At 39.9% G+C, this 19,939-nt stretch overlaps 1 protein-coding gene across 1 annotated transcript; it reads right to left on the reverse strand.

Annotated features, from left to right (window-relative positions):
- Window positions 1-1,997: 1,997 nt before the first annotated feature.
- Window positions 1,998-17,169, reverse strand: slc51a (solute carrier family 51 member A). Its single transcript, XM_085172233.1, has 8 exons — window positions 16,892-17,169; window positions 13,261-13,412; window positions 13,106-13,179; window positions 12,637-12,795; window positions 10,883-10,994; window positions 5,360-5,506; window positions 5,123-5,228; window positions 1,998-3,716 (listed from the first exon to the last, which is right to left on the reverse strand). The coding sequence occupies exons 1-8, from the start codon at window positions 17,010-17,012 to the stop codon at window positions 3,571-3,573; spliced, it is 1,017 nt and encodes a 338-aa protein (XP_085028359.1). The 5' UTR covers window positions 17,013-17,169; the 3' UTR covers window positions 1,998-3,570.
- Between the last annotated feature and the right edge of the window lie 2,770 nt (window positions 17,170-19,939).

A 19,939-nucleotide genomic window follows, 5' to 3' on the forward strand; every position in this document is an offset into this window, starting at 1 on the left:
AAGCTGCAAGGAGGTGTAAATTGGAAAACCTGGCAACAACATTTATTAGTTTTATATAATCAAATAAAAATGATTAATATTTATTAAATAAATTAGCATATTGCATATTTAATTTTCTGCACATACTGTATATATTTAATTCTGTATATATGGTACTTATTTATCTATTGTGTTTTGCATGTATTTCTTTAGCACTGATGTGGGTCAATACAACAATTTTGGTGTACTGTTGTGCAAAGTATGACCGTGCAAGGACAATAAAGAGTTAAACTTAAATGGTTTATTAATTTTAACGGATAAAACATTATGTTCTTATACTTGGGATTATTATTTAAAGTCTCCCTCCCGACCCATGACTTGCATTTATACACAAATTCTGTCGCTTAAAAGAAACGCCATGCTTTTTTTAAAAAAAAAGAATTTACTTAATTACTGGTGTATACGTGGGGTCACTTATCACTCGTGTTTTAAATTACAATGACATTATCGATGTAAACCCAAAGCAAATGTCTTTGGACATTTTCCTTGTTGACGGTTGTATGAAGAATATACTTTTTAGGTAAAATGATTTTTTTTTTTTTGGTCTTGCAACAGGTTTCCTTTTTGTGTTTTCGCATTAAAAATAAATAATAACACCGTAAACCAATTCATAAATGAAATATTTTTAGGTGTAGTTAAATGTATCCCTGCGTAGAGGCAAAAGCTTTTAATTTGAAGAGCCGATCTATCACAACATCCGGTGCAATTGATCTCCGTTGACGTTTGTGGACAGCACGTACCTTCGAAAACGTCGACTCAACCGCACTTGGTGCAGGCTTGTGGATTCACAGCCGCGATTGGCTCCAAGAGAGGAGCGACAAATTCGACAATGTTATTGGTCAGAGGCTTGTCAGTCAACGTCTACATACCTGTTTATCTGTTCGTGCGCAGTCAGCGGGCAGTGGATGTTAGAATTGGGGGATACAGAACGTTAGATTGTGGGTGGAGAACAGGTTTGGGCACCATTTTTAACACGATGTAAACACATTATGGTTCTTTTGAAACGAAAAATAAGGCCCTTACTGTTTTTTTTGTTTTTACTGCCCCCTAGCGAGGCAATATTTTAAAAATCTACAGTGGCCAGAGCAATGACTGTATTGGACCAGAGAGCAAACGCCACAGCGGAGAACTGTTAGAACATTACCTTTTTAAAATAACCACATGTGAATAGTTAAAGTAGGCCAACATATCAGACATACATGCATACATATGTGCATTATATGCATTTAATAATACTCTATTTGGGCACCTATACTTTTCCAAAAAAGCCCAAAACAAAAAACAATCACCTTTTTTAAATTTAATGTTAATTCAACTTTTTAGAAAGACTTTTAAATTGGCCTGCTAGTTATTTCCAATTCTCTTTGTAACCCAGGGAGTCGGAGGATTGCAGGTACGCTGATGTTAAACTGTAAAATGTCAGCATGTAATGAACACAATTTTTTTAATAATAAATTAATATTAAAATACAGTACTGCACAAACGTCTAAAGCCACTCCTCATTTCTTTGTATTTTGTTACTAAAGTGATTAATAGGTTCAACGTGTACACTGAAATATAAGCAAATATACTGGAAGTACATCTGTAACAAGCTTTACTGTTAGTGCTTGGTATGACCACCTTTATTCTTCCATACAGCTTAAATTCCGTTAGCCAAGCTTTCTTGTCATTACTTTTAAAGCAGTCTTCAGTTCTCTCAAATAGCATTTAAAGCTCATTGTAAACTTGGTGCCAGTGGCAGAGTGTTTGGGATCATTGTCATGCTGAAAAAGAAAGTTATTGCCAATCATGGTACTCATGGTGTGGTATAATGAACCAAAATATGACCTTTTATGCACGCGTAATCCGTCAGTTTTAAGAAGATCCGCAACACCGCAGCCCCAAATCATGACAGAGATAGCTGAAGACACTCAATGTTGCCCATCTCGCCAGACCTCTTCCACATTTATTGACGACGATTCAAGAAAAAAATATTAAATTTATTTATTGTCATAAAACCTGCCGTCACTAATTTTAAGTCCAGTTTTGATAATCTGAAATATTTAAGTATAGCTTCTTCAGAGCCAAACATCCACTGAGATCATTTCTGTCAACAGCAGATGGCTCAGAAGATGCATGTGTCAGGTCGTTGATTTTTTTTCTTCCTGTTTCTTAAGAACACGACTTTTAAATACTGTTCATTTGCTGTACATAGTCGAAGACTTGGCGTATCTATGGGCAGTGTGTCCTAAAAATAGAGAAAACTAGACAAGTGGAGGAAGAAAATACCGTTTTATGCCTGTCACACTTTAAGTTTAACATTTTTTATTGAATCACCTAAAGAAATGCAGAAAAATGATATGTTTTGGGAACTGGCTGCTAGTAACAAAAAGCCTCTTTTCTAAGTTTGTTATGTGTAGATCCAATATTGCTTCATGTCTTGAGTTAGTGAGGCGGTAGCTCAAGACTTTTGCACAGTACTCGATACTTCACTCATCTGAACTTTGGGGATTTTTTAAAATATTTGCTTTGCTTTATTTTTCTGTAGTGTTGTCTTCTTGTAACTGAGCACCATTGCAATGACCTCAAGTAGATGAGAACCAGCATCCATCAGCGAGGATTTATGATGCTGTTCCAGCTTTTTTCCCTTATCTGTTTCGCAAGCGTAAGGAAATCATGCATTGAAATCTCCACAGACAAAGGCTTTCTTTCACTTGTGTACTTTACAAGCCATTACTCAAATGGTATCAAATTAGCCTACATATTTTTTTCAGCAACACCTCTGGTAAATTATGGGGAAATCCCATATTTGTAAAACAAAACATCTCCTAAAACATCCCCCCCCCCCCCCCCCCCCCCGGATACCATTTAATTGAGAACATGTTTTCTGGCAGTCAGATGTGGTTCTGTGTCTCACTGCAGATTATGTTTTGGAGGAAAACTAAAGGGTTCTTCTGGGGGTGAAAAAGGGTGTATACAAGTGTTATTACACAAAAAATATCGGGCGACCTCGAACATGTGAGAATGTGGTGTCAAATGTAGCACTAAGAGCTCTAGGACAAAACAAGTCCAATGTCGGAGTCTTCAGTAAAGCTGTATTTGAACTCTTCAAGCTATTGCCTGTACCTGTTTTTGTGTACAGTACAGTGAACTGTATTCACAGACAATGATTTCTGGAAGTGTTCCTGAGCCTGTGCAGTGATTTCCATGATAGAATGACACCTGTTTTTATTGCAGTGTTGTTTTACAACCTGAATATCACATGCATCCATATCGATTTTTGGTCTTGTCACTTGTGCACGGAGATTTCTCCAGGTTCTCTGAATCGTTGGATGACATTAGGCACCGTACATGATGAGATAGTCAAAGTCTTTGCAATTTTACACTAATGGTTGTGTGGCTAATGAGTAGCCACACGACCCATTTACATATAATTCATATTTGTTATTTTGAATATATGCAATGTCTTAATCAAATACTTGAAAGAAAATATGAATCAAACATACAAACGCACACACACACATACATACACACATTAACACAATTTAGTTCTCATGGAGACTGTGTTAAGTCAGTCATCCTGGTGTTTTCATTGGCATCCTGCTCTTCAGGTAAAGGATTGTACTGTCGTCTATAGAGCAGCCGTGTCACCATCGTTATGATGAACATCTCCATGATCAGCAGCTGCTGGCTCATCACTGTGAAGGCAGAATAAGGACACAAAGAAGCTCATCTGTCACAGGGTTACTGGTAAAAAATAAGGATACTGATGCATGCTAAATATGATACAGTTGGATCCATAAATATTTGGACAGGGAATGCTTTTTTTTTTTTTTCCCTTATTTTGGTTCTGTAAATTACCACAATGACCTTTAGATGAAACAACTCAGATGCAGTTGAAGTGCAGAATTTCAGCTTTAATTCAGTGGGGGAACAAAAAGATTGCCTAAAAATGTGAGTAACTGGAGTATTTTTTAACACAATACCTTCATACCAGGGGCTCAAAAGTAATTGTACAAATTAAATAAGTGAAAATAAAATGTTTATTTTTAATGGTTTTGCTGACAATGACAGCCTGAAGTCTTGAGCTCATGGACATCACCAGATGCTGGGTTTCCTCCTTTTTATGCCCTACTAGGCCTTTACTGCAGTGGCTTTCAGTTGCTGTGTGTTTGTGGGTCTTTCTGTCTGAAGTTTAGTCTTCGACAAGTGAAATGGATGCTCAACTGAGTTAAGATCAGCTGACTGACTTGGCCATTCAAGAATACTCTACTTATTTGCTTTAATAAACTTCTGAGTTCCTTTGGCGAGTTTTGGGTTATTCTCCATCTGTATTTTGAAATGCCGCCCAATCAATTTTACTGCATTGAGCTGGATTAGAGCAGACAGTATGCTTCTGAACACTTCAGAACTTATGCTGCTTCTGTCCTGTGTCACATCATCAATAAACACTAGTGTCTCAGTGCCACTGGCAGCCATGCACGACCAAGCCATCACACTTACCTCCGCCGTGTATTACAGATATTGTTTGCTTTGGATTCAGAGACATGAGGCGTTTCACGCTTCTCCATGCTTTTTTCTTGCCATCATTCTGGTAGAGGTTGATTGTGGTTTTATCTGTCCAAAGAATGTTTTTCCAGAACTTTTTTTCTTCTGTTTTTGCAGCTTAAGGATGGCTTATTTCACCTGAATGGAGAGCTCCTTTGACCACATTTTGTCTGTTCACAGCAAAATCTTTCAAATGCAAGAACCACACCTTAAATCAACTCAAGTTCTTTTATCTGCTTAACTGATAATGACATATTCAAGAATTGCCCACACCTGCCCCAATAAATAGCCTTTGAATTAATAGTCCAATTACATTTGGTTGCTTTAAAAAGAAGGTGGCATATGCTAAGGAGCTGGAATACCTAAACCCTACATCCAGTTTGAATGTGGATACCCTCAAATGAAAGGAGTTTACACATTATGTCCAAGTATATTATTTAACTATGATCGAAATGTGTTTCAGTAAACACATACAAAAATAAAACTCGTGTCAGTGTCCAAATATATATGGAACTGTAAATATGTGGATGATTGGTCTGACTGGATGTAAACTCACTGTATCCTCTGAAAGCCGAGGGGAAAGGTGGAGAGCAGGCGATGGTGCCATTCGCGCCCAAGATGTTGATAATAGCTGTCTGCAGCTGGGAAAGAATCAGGAGCAGCTAACGACACAAATGAAAACATATAAGGACTAATTGTAGTTGCAGCTTGTGTTATCCTGGTAAAACAGTCTTTCAAATCTGTTATTAGTCTTTATCCAAAAGTGTGCACATGTGCTTGATCAGTGTCTTACCTGATACATGGCGTATTTCGGGACGATCTTTATTGTTCGCAGGGTGTTCTTCAGGTGCATAAACGTGATGCCAACAGGCCACAAAGCTGTGATTGTCAAGACGCCTACAAAACAGTTGATCCATATTGCAACCTCTGTAGCACTTATCTGCAAAACACACACACACACACACACACACACACACACACACACACACACACACACACACACACACACACACACACATTTTATATAAAAATGGTCAAAACAGAGCTTGGCCATTGTCTTTAACATATGAATATGGTGATTTATCTTTTTCATACAAAATTGGAGTTATAGTATTGGTTTAACAGTTCTATAAGCAGAGGTTTGTCGGCTGACATGAGAAATGTCATGTAATTAATATATCCTTAGTATCCTTATTTTCTTATTATATTGTTTTATGTACTTTAATAATGAAGGTTTGTAGAACAAGGCCACTTTTGACTCATAAACTAAGTGCTCAGCCAGACTGAAAACAGGAAGTGTAGAGCTGTACAGTATATTAATAAATACAGGAAACCAGACAGAAAAGAGGAACTTTGCCATATAAGCAATGGTTGTATTGAAACTGTGAAGTGTAAAGTACCATAATAATACCTATATGAGACACAGTTTATGATTCTAATGTGAGAGATCCTGCAACTGGCGTTTGGGCTGTGCAGGGGTCTCACTCTTCCGGAAGATGATTGAATAAAAAGAAATATAAATGTTCAACTGGTTACCATGGGAGAGTTTAAATCCATCTTAACGGAACAAGAGAATAATTCTTTTAGTTAGTGTGATTGTTTTTAATGTCGCTCTTACTTCATCTGTTATTGTATATTTTTCACATGTCTGTACAGGATATTATGGTAAATGGTAAATGGCCTGCATTTGTATAGCGCTTTACTCAGTCCCTAAGGACCCCAAAGTGCTTTACACTACATTCAGTCATTCACCCATTCACACACACATTCACACACTGGCAATGGCAAGCTACGTTGTAGCCACAGCTGCCCTGGGGCGCACTGACAGACGAGGCCACCGGGCCCTCTGACCACCACCAATTCAATTCAATTCAATTCAATTTTATTTATATAGCGCCAAATCACAACAAAAGTCGCCTCAAGGTGCTTCATAGATACAGAGAAAAACCCAACAATCATATGACCCCCTATGAGCAAGCACTTTGGCGACAGTGGGAAGGAAAAACTCCCTTTTAACAGGAAGAAACCTCCGGCAGAACCAGGCTCAGGGAGGGGCGGCCATCTGCTGCGACCGGTTGGGGTGAGAGAAGGAAGACAGGATAAAGACATGCTGTGGAAGAGAGACAGAGGTTAATAACAGATATGATTCAACACAGAGAGGTCTGTTAATACATAGAGAGCGAGAAAGGTGACTGGAAAGGAAAAACTCAATGCATCATGGGAATCCCCCGGCAGCCTACATCTATTGCAGCATAACTAAGGGAGGATTCAGGGTCACCTGGTCCAGCCCTAACTATATGCTTTAGCAAAAAGGAAAGTTTTAAGCCTAATCTTAAAAGTAGAGATAGTGTCTGTCTCCCGAATCCAAACTGGAAGCTGGTTCCACAGAAGAGGGGCCTGAAAACTGAAGGCTCTCCCTCCCATTCTATTTTTAAATACTCTAGGAACAACAAGTAGGCCTGCAGAGCGAGAGCGAAGTGCTCTAATAGGGTGATATGGTACCACAAGGTCATTAAGATAAGATGGGGCCTGATTATTTAAGACCTTGTATGTGAGGAGCAGGATTTTGAATTCAATTCTGGATTTAATAGGAAGCCAATGAAGGGAAGCCAAAACAGGAGAAATATGCTCTCTCTTTCTAGTCCCTGTCAGTACTCTTGCTGCAGCATTTTGGATTAGCTGAAGGCTTTTCAGAGAGATTTTTGGACATCCTGATAATAATGAATTGCAGTAGTCCAGCCTGGAAGTAATAAATGCATGAACTAGCTTTTCAGCGTCACTCTGAGACAGGATATTTCTAATTTTAGAGATGTTGCGCAAATGGAAGAACGCAGTCTTACATATTTGTTTAATATGTGCGTACCAGTAGGCAAACATGGGGTTAGTATCTTGCCCAAGGATATTTGGCATGCAGTCAGTTGGCAGCGTGGGATCGAACCACCGATCTTCTGATTAGTGGCTGACCTGCTCTGCCACCTGAGCTACAGGAATAATGAGCTATAATATACATATTATATTTTATAAGGACTAATAATAATTATGGGGATGTTCCTAAACACAAATGTTTAATTGGCCAATTACATCGCAGCAACTCAACTGCTATTGCACCTAGGCACCTAGGGCATCTTGACTTCAGTAGGTCAAGATGCCCTACTGAAGTCTGATAAGTCTCAATTCTGCTCTGAGATTTGGACAGTAGGGTCAGAATTTGGTATGAAAAACATGAAAGACTGGATACACCCAGTTCAGGCTGCTGCTGGTGTAATGGTGTGGGAGATGTTTTCATGGCTGTCTTTGGGCATCTTTGTACTAAATTCTACTAAATTGAGCATTGTTTAAACACCACAGCCTATCTGAGTATTGTTGCTAACTGTGTCCATCCCTTTATGACCAGTGTACCCATCCTGTAACGGCTGCTTTCAGCAAGATAACACACCATGCCACAAAGCTCAAATCATCTGAAACTGCTTTCTTGGACACAACAATGAGTTTGCTGTCCTCAAACACCCTCCACAATCACCAGATCTTAATGCAACAGAGCATCTTTGAGATGCAGTGGAACGGTAGATTGATATCATGGACGTGCAGCCAACAAATCTGCAGATGCTAACTGTGATAGAATCAAGTGGATATGGGCCAAAATCTCAGAGGAATGTTTCCAGGAGCTTGTTGAGGGCTGTGCCACGAAGAACTAATGCAATTCTGTAAGAAAAAGGGGGTCCAACAAAGTAGTAGCAAGTGTGTGAGTGTGTGAAGACTCTTGTGGCTAACAACATGTGATTTACTCAGAGTGGAGTTAGCAAAAGTAACTCTAGGTAGAAAATAATTCACTGTCAGACAGGTGGCTGAATCTAGATTTAACTGTAACAGCTTGATTTAAGGGAGCAACCATATGACACAGTGAAACAGATAAGTAACATAGACTATAAAAACTACCTGTACTATAAAATGAGGCATGTAGGCAGATCAGCGATTTTGTTTTCTGTGATTTAGCTTTGCGCCAACTTCAGCTTTTGTGACTCTGCAAACCTCTTCCATGAACAAAATATTTCTAAACTGAAAAAAAGGGACTATTAAGCCTCTGTCTCTACAACAGGTCTGGATTACAAATTACAACTGCGGTTCCAGCTGTGTATAAAACACCCAGAGCAACAGAGTATTTTTTTAAATCATTTTCAATGAAAAAACTAAAGAAGCAAACAAGAAGCTCTCTTAGGGCACACGCCCCCCTCAAAGGCTGCGTACTCAGCAGCATGACAAAGGTGTACTTTGATTACACAAACATTATTTAGAAGTGGGTAATGGATAACATGTATTGATTTTTAAATAAATGGACATGAATAACTTGAGTTTACACACGGCTTAAAAGAATTAAATGAACTATTTTTAATCAGAGGATAGCATTAAGTCAGTTAAAATACTGGGACACTGATCTGATTGTTTATGTAGCAGTTTTAGCTGCTTTGGTGTTAATTAAATGACTGTAACAGCATGTGCACTAGAGATGAAACAATGAGACAACCACCAAGACAGGACTGCTTTTACAGATGGAGACCACTGAAAGATTTTTCACTAGATTTTGCATTTGGCTAGGGTCAGTATGAGGGTATACCTGGACACTACATAGGTTGCACAGGTAGTCCAAGTCCTCCAGGATAGCACATTAGCATGTAGCAGGAGGTTTGCTATGTTTCAACAGCGTGCTCCTGGAATTTACATGTACATCTCTCCTAAAGTAATTTTGCAGGGTCAAAGAAAGTCCTTAATCCATCAGCAGTACTGGTATCTGCTCCTTTGTGCAAAGAGGAGCAAGATGAGCACTGCCAGAGCCCTACAAGATGACCTTCGTCAGGCCATTGTCGTAATTGTCTATGACCAAAAAATGGGTGGCCCGTGGACGGGATGTCCTTTGGGCCCTGTGCTCACTGCCTAGCGCCATTGAGCCTGCTTGAGTTTGCAATAGAATAAGAGAATTGGCAGGTCCATCTCTGTTGCCCTGTGCTTTTCACAGATGATAGCAGGGTTACCCTGAGCACATGTGACAGATGTGAAAGAGTTTGGAGAAGTTATGGAGAACGTTATGGTGCCTGTAACATCGTTCAGCATGATCGGTTTGGCAGTGGGTCAGTGATGGTCTGCAAACGCATATCCATGGAGGGAGCAACAGATCTCTACAGGTTAGACAACGGCCCCCTAACGTCCATTATCGGAGTGAAATCCTTGGACCCACTGTCAGACCCTAAACTGGTGCAGTGGGTCCTGGATTCCTCCTGGTGTACGACAATGCCTGGCCTTATGTAGCAATAGTACATTAAGTTTCGGTCTAAACGACGCCTCCAGGTCACAGCTCAAGCTGTGCAGGAGCTCAGTGATACTCTGGTCCAGATTTAGGAAGTAGATTCTCCAGGGCACCATCTTTCAGATCTTCAGGCATGTATACAAACTCGTGGGGGCCATTCAGACAACTGAGTACCATATTAAGTTGTTGCTTTAAAATTTGTGGGAAATCTGATGCATATTTTTTTTAATGGTGTCTTTGAATTATGTCCTTGGTGGGGTAATAATTTGATTGCTTCTATTTCTGTTTCAGAAGCCAAATTTTAATGAACCGTTAACGCAGCCCTGCTTTACACCATATAGGATTCTAGTTGCCCAACAGTCCTTCTTTTCTGTATTTTCTATTTCATGATGTGCCAGATGTTTTCCGTTAGTGAAAGGTTTGGGCCTGCAGACAGGCCAGTTCAACACCTGGACTTTTTTATTATAAAGCCATCTGTTGTAATAGCTGCAGTATGCAGTATCTTGCTGAAATATTCAAAGCCTTCCCTGAAAAATACATCTGGATGAGAGTATATGTGTCTTTACAACCTTTATATGTTTTTCAGCACTGCTGGCGCCTTACCAGATTTGCAAGTTGCCAATTCTACAGGCACTAATGTAACCCCATCCCATCAAGGATGAAGGAATTTGAACTGAACACTGATAACAAGCTGGATGGTTCCTCTCCTCTTTAGTCCACAGGATGTGGCGTCTATATTTTCCAAAGAAACCAAAAACACTTGAATTTTCCAGCCTTTTGTTGCCTCTGTCCCAACTTGTTGGAGACGTGTTGCTGCCACCACATTCAAAATGAGATGATTTTTTTTTTTTTCTAAAATGGTACGGTTAAGAAATTTGATATCTTTTTAAAATATTCTATTGTGAATATTAAATTTGTTTGTGAGATTTTAAAATCTTTACACAGCACCCAAACTGTTTCAGAATTGGGTTTGTATTTGGAGAGATAGTTGTTTACATTTCTGTGCTTTCAACTCACTTCCCTCACGTGGTAGTTGTCGTTGGTGTAGAGAACAATGGAAAAGATGGTGAAGGCAGTCTTCAGGACGGCAAACTGGATGGAGCCAAGTTTGAGCAGGAAGAGAGAGCGTCTGGAGACGAAACAGAGGAAACCATTTCATTATCTGTTGATGACCCGGAATAATCTCACCTCTGATTTACAGTAAAAACCACAAAACGTTCATTGTGCAGTTCCACTATACCTGCCCTTGAACATTACTTGAGGATGTCTGGAGCAATAAAGAGTGGATCTGGACACATCTCTGTGTGCTGCTGGCATGTCAAGATTTGACTGCGGTTACGCAACCAAAACAACATTGTGCTTCTGAGTGGGGTTTTTTTTAAAAATAAAAACGGGGCACAGTATAAGTAGCTGAGCATGCCCTGGCTTGATTGTCATCATCTTGCAATGCAGAATGAAGGCTTTAAAAGGATTTTTTGTTAACTTTGCACATTTGCCTGTCACTGCCTGGCAACAGTGTGGCCTCATTCCAAGAAACTACGTGGGAAGGAGATAATGCTTGTGTGGCCAAATATGTGGCATGTTCACCCATTTTCTTATTTGTTTAGACCCCTTTGTCTTTTTGATCTTTGGCCTGGAATCTATCCTTTCTATACACTGACACTACAATCAAGTTCATATTAGCAGAACTGGGAGCGAACATTTCTATCGCCATTAACTGTAAACTTTAATTGCAGCGGCTGTTCTGTCTGGTCATCATCTTTAGGCTTCAATAGTAATGCGTTCATAGATCGGCACTTCTCTAAGGGATGAAAATGAACTGGGACGCCAGGTCAGCTCTGTTCAGATAATGCATTCTGCAGACAGACAGACAAACCAGTGTGCGACTCCTGTATCTGATTAAAATGGCCAAATCAGAAAGTCCATTGCAACACATGGTGCCACTTGGCTTTGTTCTGCAAAACAGGGGGGTGATATGTCTGTTCTGTAAATGCTGCCCCACCTCAAACAAGTTGAATGACCAGTAGTGTAACCTGGATTCTGAGAACCAGACTGAAGCTCTAGTATGAATTCAATGCTCTATGCAAAGAGGCTCTGTGTTTGTGTAATGTTTGAACGGGGGTGCAAACTACTTCAAAGCCACCCGCCATGGTCTGTGCTTCATTAGCATTCCAGGTTGTTGCCATCTGCCTGTTCTCAAGCAATTGTCAAATATCAAAGCATCTGTGGAAACATATTTGGAAACTGACCACCCTTTGCTGGAACTATTAAATGTGGACAGTAAATAAATAGAAACTACGGCGCAGGTGAATAGATTTCAAGGCTATTCTTCCATATACGTAAAACTTCAATAAAATAAGCCTGGAATTCAAGCAAACACGAGAGCTCATGCTTGATTGCTTTCAGATCTCTCTGACTGCTTTCAGAGAACTTTTGCGGATGTTGACATGCTCCTTTAAAGGCCAAACTTAGCCGTGAGGTTTAATCTAGTTTATTTAATCTGGCGTTTATAGCCTTAAAGCCCCCTCCACCCCTACCTACCAAGGAGGAAAAAAAATCTACCAAAGAAAAAGGCTCTTTTGCCAAGAATAACAAAAAAACAAGATCGGAAGACGTCCATCATCAGCTTTAGTGACTATTCTGAAGATATGCATCTGCTGAGTGCTCTGCAGAAGTTAGTCATTTGCATTTTAAAAAACAAGTAGATTTGCTTTCCGCTTACACAACAGTAAACTAAAGCAGAAAAGTGACTGTGTCACTTGTGGATTTACCGTGTGATGGCCACCTCGGGCAGGCAACAGCAGCAGCAGCAACAAGGCCCCGTGCTGATCTTCAGTTTATATTTTCCTGCACGCTTCAGAAACGCCTCATCGCCACCCACCTCTTCCACCATCAGGATCAGGAACTTGAACACCACGATGGCAAAGTAACTACGGTGAAAGAAGAGGACGAGAGGCGGGTAAATGGAAACAAGGAACATGGAATGAGATCTAGGAACGTAGGAAGAATAAGAGAAAGAAGTTTTTGGAGGAGGGCTCAGGAAGAGTAGTAGAAAAGTAAATGACGCTTCACACATTACTTAACAGCACTCCTGTTTTCAGTTTTTCTGTAGGTTCTGAGGTTCAGGTTTCACTATTATCTTTCACAGCAGGACTCTGGTCAGAGAGACACACAGCACAGTGGGAAACGGAGGGTGAGTAAAAGAGAAGGGACGAGTGGGGAAAAAAAATAAAAACCCACCAGCCAGAGAACATATCAGTAAACATGGTAGCTCTGGGGATCCACATCCCCAGACATGACATGGTGCCAATCGCCTGAAAAAATGAGACAAGCATCAATTAAAGATCCAGGTATATGTTTGTGTCATCTGTTTCTTTTCTGCAAACTGTTCTCACCGGTGCTGCTCCATTCACCCAGATGATAAGACTCTTCTTATTGGCAGGTACTTTCCTATAGATGTAGATACATTCCTCTAAGAAGACCAGCAAAGAAACTGTTGCCATGAAGGTCAAGATGCCATACAGGATGTAGTCAAAGACACCAAACCCTGAAATTAACAAAGGAAAAGGAAAATAAATTTGCTTTCATTAAATCTGAGGTGGTCGATGTGATCTTCATCAGCTGAACTATGGCTGAACTATGGACACGCACACACTGATAAGCACTCACTTGTATCCCCATGTGAAGTCTGTGTTGTGTGCGTCAGATCAGGGGACGGGTTCATTCCACTGCAGGGCAACCTGCCACTGCATGTGGCGAATAAAATTTGAACTTGATTCTCCTCATGGGTATTGCTGCTGATATATTTTTACCATTTGCTCAAAATACTACCTACAGCTGAAAATGTTATGTCAAAGTGTTACTCTGATATGGCAACATGAGAAGCTAAGTGCTTGCATGCTGTTACAGGAAAAAGTCCAATTAGGTTTGACCCTGTAAACCACAAGAGCCCTCTGATGGAAGAGAACTCAGTCAAGTGTGACTGCTGCCCAAAGTCTCCTCCAGGATGTCCCAATGGTGCTCAGTGGACCGAAGAGAAACATGATATTTCAACATCCCTGAATCACTCTTGCACAATTTGAGCCCAGTGAACTCTGGCTTTGTCTGAATCTAAATATGCCTGTGCCTGTGTGAATCAGTATATTCATATTGTCAACTGAGCTCAGTTTTTTGGCCTTATTACACCGATGAACCTAGACCCGACCAGGTGACGCAACCCCAGATCACAGCATCACCCACTGCACTGCACAGGCTTGTTCGGTAGACACCAGGCATGACAGCTGAGTATTGCTTCATCAGCTCTCCTCTGACACTGATGCTCCCATCACTTTAATTTTTATCAGACTACATGATCTTTTCCCATCACTCCAGATGCAAACCTTTATGCTCAGTAAGGCTTTTTTTCAAGCCTCACTGATAAGTGCTTTTCTTAAGGCTCACAGCTGTTTAATCCCAGTTTGTTGAGTTTTCTTCATATTGTATATTGAAATGCTCTCATTTTCACGGTTAAACGTGAGCTCAAATGTGAGCTCTACGGTTGATTTCTAGATGTTTGGTCACCGCTATCTTTCCTAGTTTTAATAGTGTGTCAGAGGGTTAACCCAGTTTTAGTAGTTTCAGCAATCTTGGCCGTTTTCTTTGCTTGACACAGGCCAACATTTTGACTCTTCTGAAAATGATAAACATGTTTTACCGCGACCACAGGATATGCCTACTGACACAGACGTTGAAGAAATGACAATTCAGTGCTGAATTCAGCTGTTGTGAGGTGAATCATATTGCTGCAGTAACTGTCCAGTGGAAGGCTCTTATCTGTTTGCTTAGATAAATCCTGGCAATGGGGGATTTAATAGGGGAGTGTATTTCTAGGTTAATATATTTGTGGGCTTCTGTTAAAATGATTCAACAACCATTCAAATAAACTAAAGCCAAATACTGCCAGACCAAAACAAGCTCCTGTGGCTTTGCCCACTGTTAGGCTGATTGATATTCATCTTTGTGCTAGCAGAACTTACTTTGTAGTCAATAAACAAAAGTGCCATCACAGACGTAAAATGAAACAGCAGTAGGTAAGCTTCTCGTAAGCTGGTTAATGATTCTGAAACAAGGTGCCATGCATGTGGGCAGGATTATGCACAATGGAAAGTAGCAATGCGGGGCAAAGTGTAAGTTGCGGAAACATCCACAGCAGCTGGAAACCAGCAGCTAGGAAATGTAATTACGGCTGAATTGTTCAAACTGATTTTACACAGAAAGAACAGTGTGTGATAAGAAATCTGCAATCCGGTTTGTGTCTGAACAAGAATGGGAGGAAGGGCTGAGTAAAAGTTCCAGCATGCTAATATAATTAAGATGATTCTCGTAATATGTGTCATTTCTTCTTTGGTGTTCGTGGTTTTGAGTGCACAGCATAGACACATTCGTTCATTTGTTTGTTTGCGATGAGGCAGAGAGTGACTGAAATCTGGAGCCTATAAATCACAAATTCTAACGGTATTTTAAGTGTTCTCTTTGACCACTCAAGCTACCATACGATGAGCCAGATATGCATGTGGCACCGTCTGGGTAATTCAGCAAAGTGGTGACGAGGCCACACAGTTTTACGCTCTCCTGCAGTGGATAATCAAGCCTTGATTTTTGGGGCTGTTACTGATTTTTGAGAATTAATTAAAAAAAAACAAAACAACAACAACAACATTACCCACTGGCCAATCATCTGGTTTCATTTCCTAACGTAATATTACACACCTTTGTACCACATTTGCTGACTGAGACATGCAGTCTGAAGGACATTTATCTCAGCGCTACAAAAAATAAAAATGTGAAGTTTCAACAAAAAGGATGCAGCAATAATTTAGCGTAAAATCGAAGGTTAATTCATAAAAATAATTAAGGAAAATGCGCTTGGTATAAACTGAATATATATCAGGTAAATTTAAATGTAACTAGATCCCATTAAATGTAATAGTTAACACTGTTCTTGTGTAAGCAAACTACAAAGAAGATTTACACGTAATTATTTAGTTAAAGTCAGAAATTTGGGCAAAATATTGTTTAATTTAGTGTGTCTCGTTGCTGATCATGTGTAGCAGTGTGCATGATCCAAAACAGACATTAAACACATTAAAATAATAAACACGTTTTTCAAAAAAAGAAAAAGAAAAAGAAAAAAGAAATCAAGAAAAAGAAAAGAAAAGAAAAAAACGCCCTCGGGCCAAATGGAAGCCATCCACAGAATAAAACTGACAGTGCAAACATGGCTCATACTTTCACGCTCTTATTATTGGGATATTGTTATTACAATAACAATATTAACTCCACATCTGTACAAAGTTTTAGGGGGGAAACAGTTTACCTTTGTTGTGCGGTTTGTCTAATTGTTCGCAGATGGGTTTGTAAAGCGAATGAGGGGGAGTCTGTAACTGTACTAAAAGATCACTTGCTGTACACTTCGGTGGTAGGGAAAAACCGAGCAGATGTTGGCACACACCTGGCTCTGAGACAGCGTCAAACTGAGCTTAAATAGTTTGCTCGGAGGGGGCACGAGCAAGATACCATAAAAACATTATATGTTATCGTCTGTGTATTCCAACACAGTATTAATATGTAATTCTCGGCTAAATCTATATATTATATTATATTATATTATATTATATTATATTATATTATATTATATTATATTATATTATATATTTATCTTGTTTTATTTCATATGTCTGAAAAATCCTCACTTCAAAGTAGTTGACCATCGTGCTGCAAAGGGGCAGCAACATAGCACAACTTCAGTCTTTCGTTCCCCAGTGTGGTTCAAAGACTTCCAGGAATCCCATTAAGTCCTAATGAAGAACAACCAGCAGTTTAGTTTCTCTGCTCCCCCACCGTTACCAGGGCTCTGCGACCCAGTGGTTCACAAAAACCCTCCCACCAATTAAAATTCCCGTGGATCTACTCTTGCTGCTCGTAGGGAGCTCTTGACGGGAACCGTGAAAACGGGCAAGTCTGCCGTGCGGAACCCGCTTTACTCACTGCGGATGACATCCATGGCGAAAGGAGCGTCCTCCGTTTGACATATCGGGTCAGAGATAGGGAAGGATCTATTGCTCATGTTGGCTCCTGTCGGTGCCTTCTCGGTCCCCTTTCCATCCATGGACGCTCGATGCGTAAAAGTCCGAAGTGGCTTCTCCTGAGAGCCTCCTCAAACGTTTTAAAAGGGCATATCTGCTTCTCAGATACCCTGAAACACTCAGTCAGTGCAACTGGACCCCGCCTCCTTTGAATAGACAAGGGTGAGCTGTCTGTATCTGACGGGGAACTTACGCACAAAGGATGACTTTAAAGTAGTCCCACATTAAGTGATTCTTGCTTCCTTTGAATTGGTGCAATATTGATTTGCTCACCGTTTAGATAACACTCGGCTGATATGTGATTCCTGTTTGTGCCACTCGTTAGAATCAGGTGGCAATCTGGTTAACATATTCTGATTTGGATAGTGGTAGTTTGTGACCCCACCGTGGCTTTTGTAAATGCTGCTCACTTTAGACTTGTCCTGCGTCGTTGAACGCAAAAGCAGCCGTTCTCCTCTCCTGTTCATTATGAGCAGTGTTGGCCCAGCCAATTCCAGTTTCCAACAATGGCTACTACTACTGCAGCTACTTAGTTTTAGTATTACTCTTATTACGCTATCTGGGTCGCAAAATAAACGTTTAACATATTTTCAGGCGAGAATGTAGCTGAGTAAACTTCAAATATCTGAGCCGACGAGAACAGCAAACTCCGGGCACATCGTTTTAGGCTTTGGCCTACATGAGTCTAAAATTGTATGTAACTATGAATAACGTGTTGCCATGTCCACCAGGAGAGACTGGACAGTATAGATGTAAAACAAATATCAATAAAGTTTATCTCAGTTAACGAGAGGAGCAGGCATGTGTTTGGCTCCTTCACATAGTGGACATTGAGTTATTGTGTGGGACACCAGTAGTCCATGTCTGTTGCTGTAACAGTACTTCATGTTTAGAATAAGAAATCCCAGCTCACTGATTTGATAAGGGCAATAGTGCCTAAAATGTTGCATAATTTTGCTGAGAGATCTTTTACTTTGTGGTAATCTTAGATGAGTAGTTTATGGACAAAACCCACCAGGTCATTCAGTGTTCCCTTAGTGCTAATGTGTAAGAGATGTTGGTGCACTATAACTGAAGTAATGTTGTTAAGTCCTTAAAGTCATATTCTTTTATTGTAATGACTTATTTGAAGCTATTTTTATTTTTGTATGATACCTGATTTATATGGAATATGGCTGAAGTAAACTAAAGTCTAAAATACTTAGTCATTTGTTTAATAGTAATATAACATTATATAATTCACATATAAAACTATGAATTGTAATTTAAATGGTTTAAAAGCATGTAGAATAGCATATGTAAGCAAGTATGTTTCTCTCTCTCTTTTTTTTTTTTATCAAGAAACAAAGACAAAAAGAAAAAAAAAAGAAACAGGGCAGGGTTCGGTGGCTAAATCATCCGTCCCCACCAATGCCAAAACCAAATCTACGCCCTTGCCCGCCACAATATGAAACAGGGAAGTACCGCCGTGTAATCCATTTATTTCAACAAAGTAACTGTATTCTAAATACCACCTTTTTAAACGGTAACTGTAACAGAATACAGTTACTCATATTTTGTATTTTAAATACGTAACGGCGGTACATGTATTCCGTTACTCCCCAACACTGATTATGACACACTCACATATATAGGGTGGAATCTGATAGAGGGTTAGCTATACTCACTACACTGTGACTGTCAACTCTTCACAGATGAGGATTTGAGCTAAGTGGGAACATCTTTAATAATTTACTACAAAACAGTACCAAGGCAGTGGAGTTTAGGACGGAGGAGGAGGGGCAGTTTGACAACATCAGGGCTGCATGTGTATGTGGTGTCGGTGGTGGTGGTGGATTTCTTTGGGATTTCTTTGGACTGGGGCGCCTACAAAGCACACACATCTTTCTGCTTTCACTTTTGTTTTGCAATACTTTTGAGCAGCACTTAAAAGGCTGTTAAGTATTTGAGACCACCCAGGTGGGTTTAAAGCATCTGAACAGCACCAAATACAACTACAATGATAGGACGCCTCACTGGATATCTGAGAACACGCTCTGTGCCTGTTTTGCTTGTTTGTCTGTTTTGGGGTTTGTTTGTTTTTTGGTTCAGGTAAACCTTGTCTTTTTGCGAGGTTGGATCCTTTCTTTTTGTTTACACCAAGATTAAACCCCTTTATCCTTGAGTTTCATGTACAGACCCGTCACAGGAATGATTAACAGAGATGGCTGAGGGGCATCAAAACAGGGACACATCTCACATCAGATGATTTACACAAGTACGCATCCTTCACTGTACAAAAAAGGGATGATATAACACATCATTTTCTGACCTCATATTAACTCTGAGTCATTTTAACCAAGCCTGTGCAACTCTCTTGGCTCTCAAGGCTCACCTTGTTTGCTACAGACTGACTCTTTAGAACTGATTTGCCCTAACTAGCCTGCATTTGGGTAATTGATTGAAAATGTCACCACTCTACAGCCTTCAACCCAGACACAGTTTTACCCTGAACAGGTTTGAACAGGTTTCTCTTCACAACTGCAATCTTGTTACAGCCAGTGATGGTTAATGATGATGATGAGCAATTTCACATCTAGAAGCCAGAAATTTAGGTTAAAGCTCATTTGGGTTAGGTAGCAAGACCACAAAAGTGCAAAAGTACAGAAATCAATATACACAGAGGAAAAGCAACATAAGTACAACAATATAAGTACACTATATACATGCATAGTGCATGTTTCTTTGCAGATGCTGGAGTGTGTTTCCAGAAAAGATGTTTTGCAAGCACTGCTTACCTGATGATCACAGCTGGTGTGACCAGACATTCGATTTCACAACTAATTTTCACCATCAAAGTGTCAAAACTACTATGAGGAGATGATACTGAGTATAGAAACTGTAACATCTATGTTTGCTTTATCGTCTATGTGCTTTACGCCAGTCTGCCTGTGTTTGTATGTTGTACCTG

This window comes from Neolamprologus multifasciatus, chromosome 9 (assembly GCF_963576455.1).
Source record: "Neolamprologus multifasciatus chromosome 9, fNeoMul1.2, whole genome shotgun sequence".
NCBI lineage: Eukaryota > Metazoa > Chordata > Actinopteri > Cichliformes > Cichlidae > Neolamprologus > Neolamprologus multifasciatus.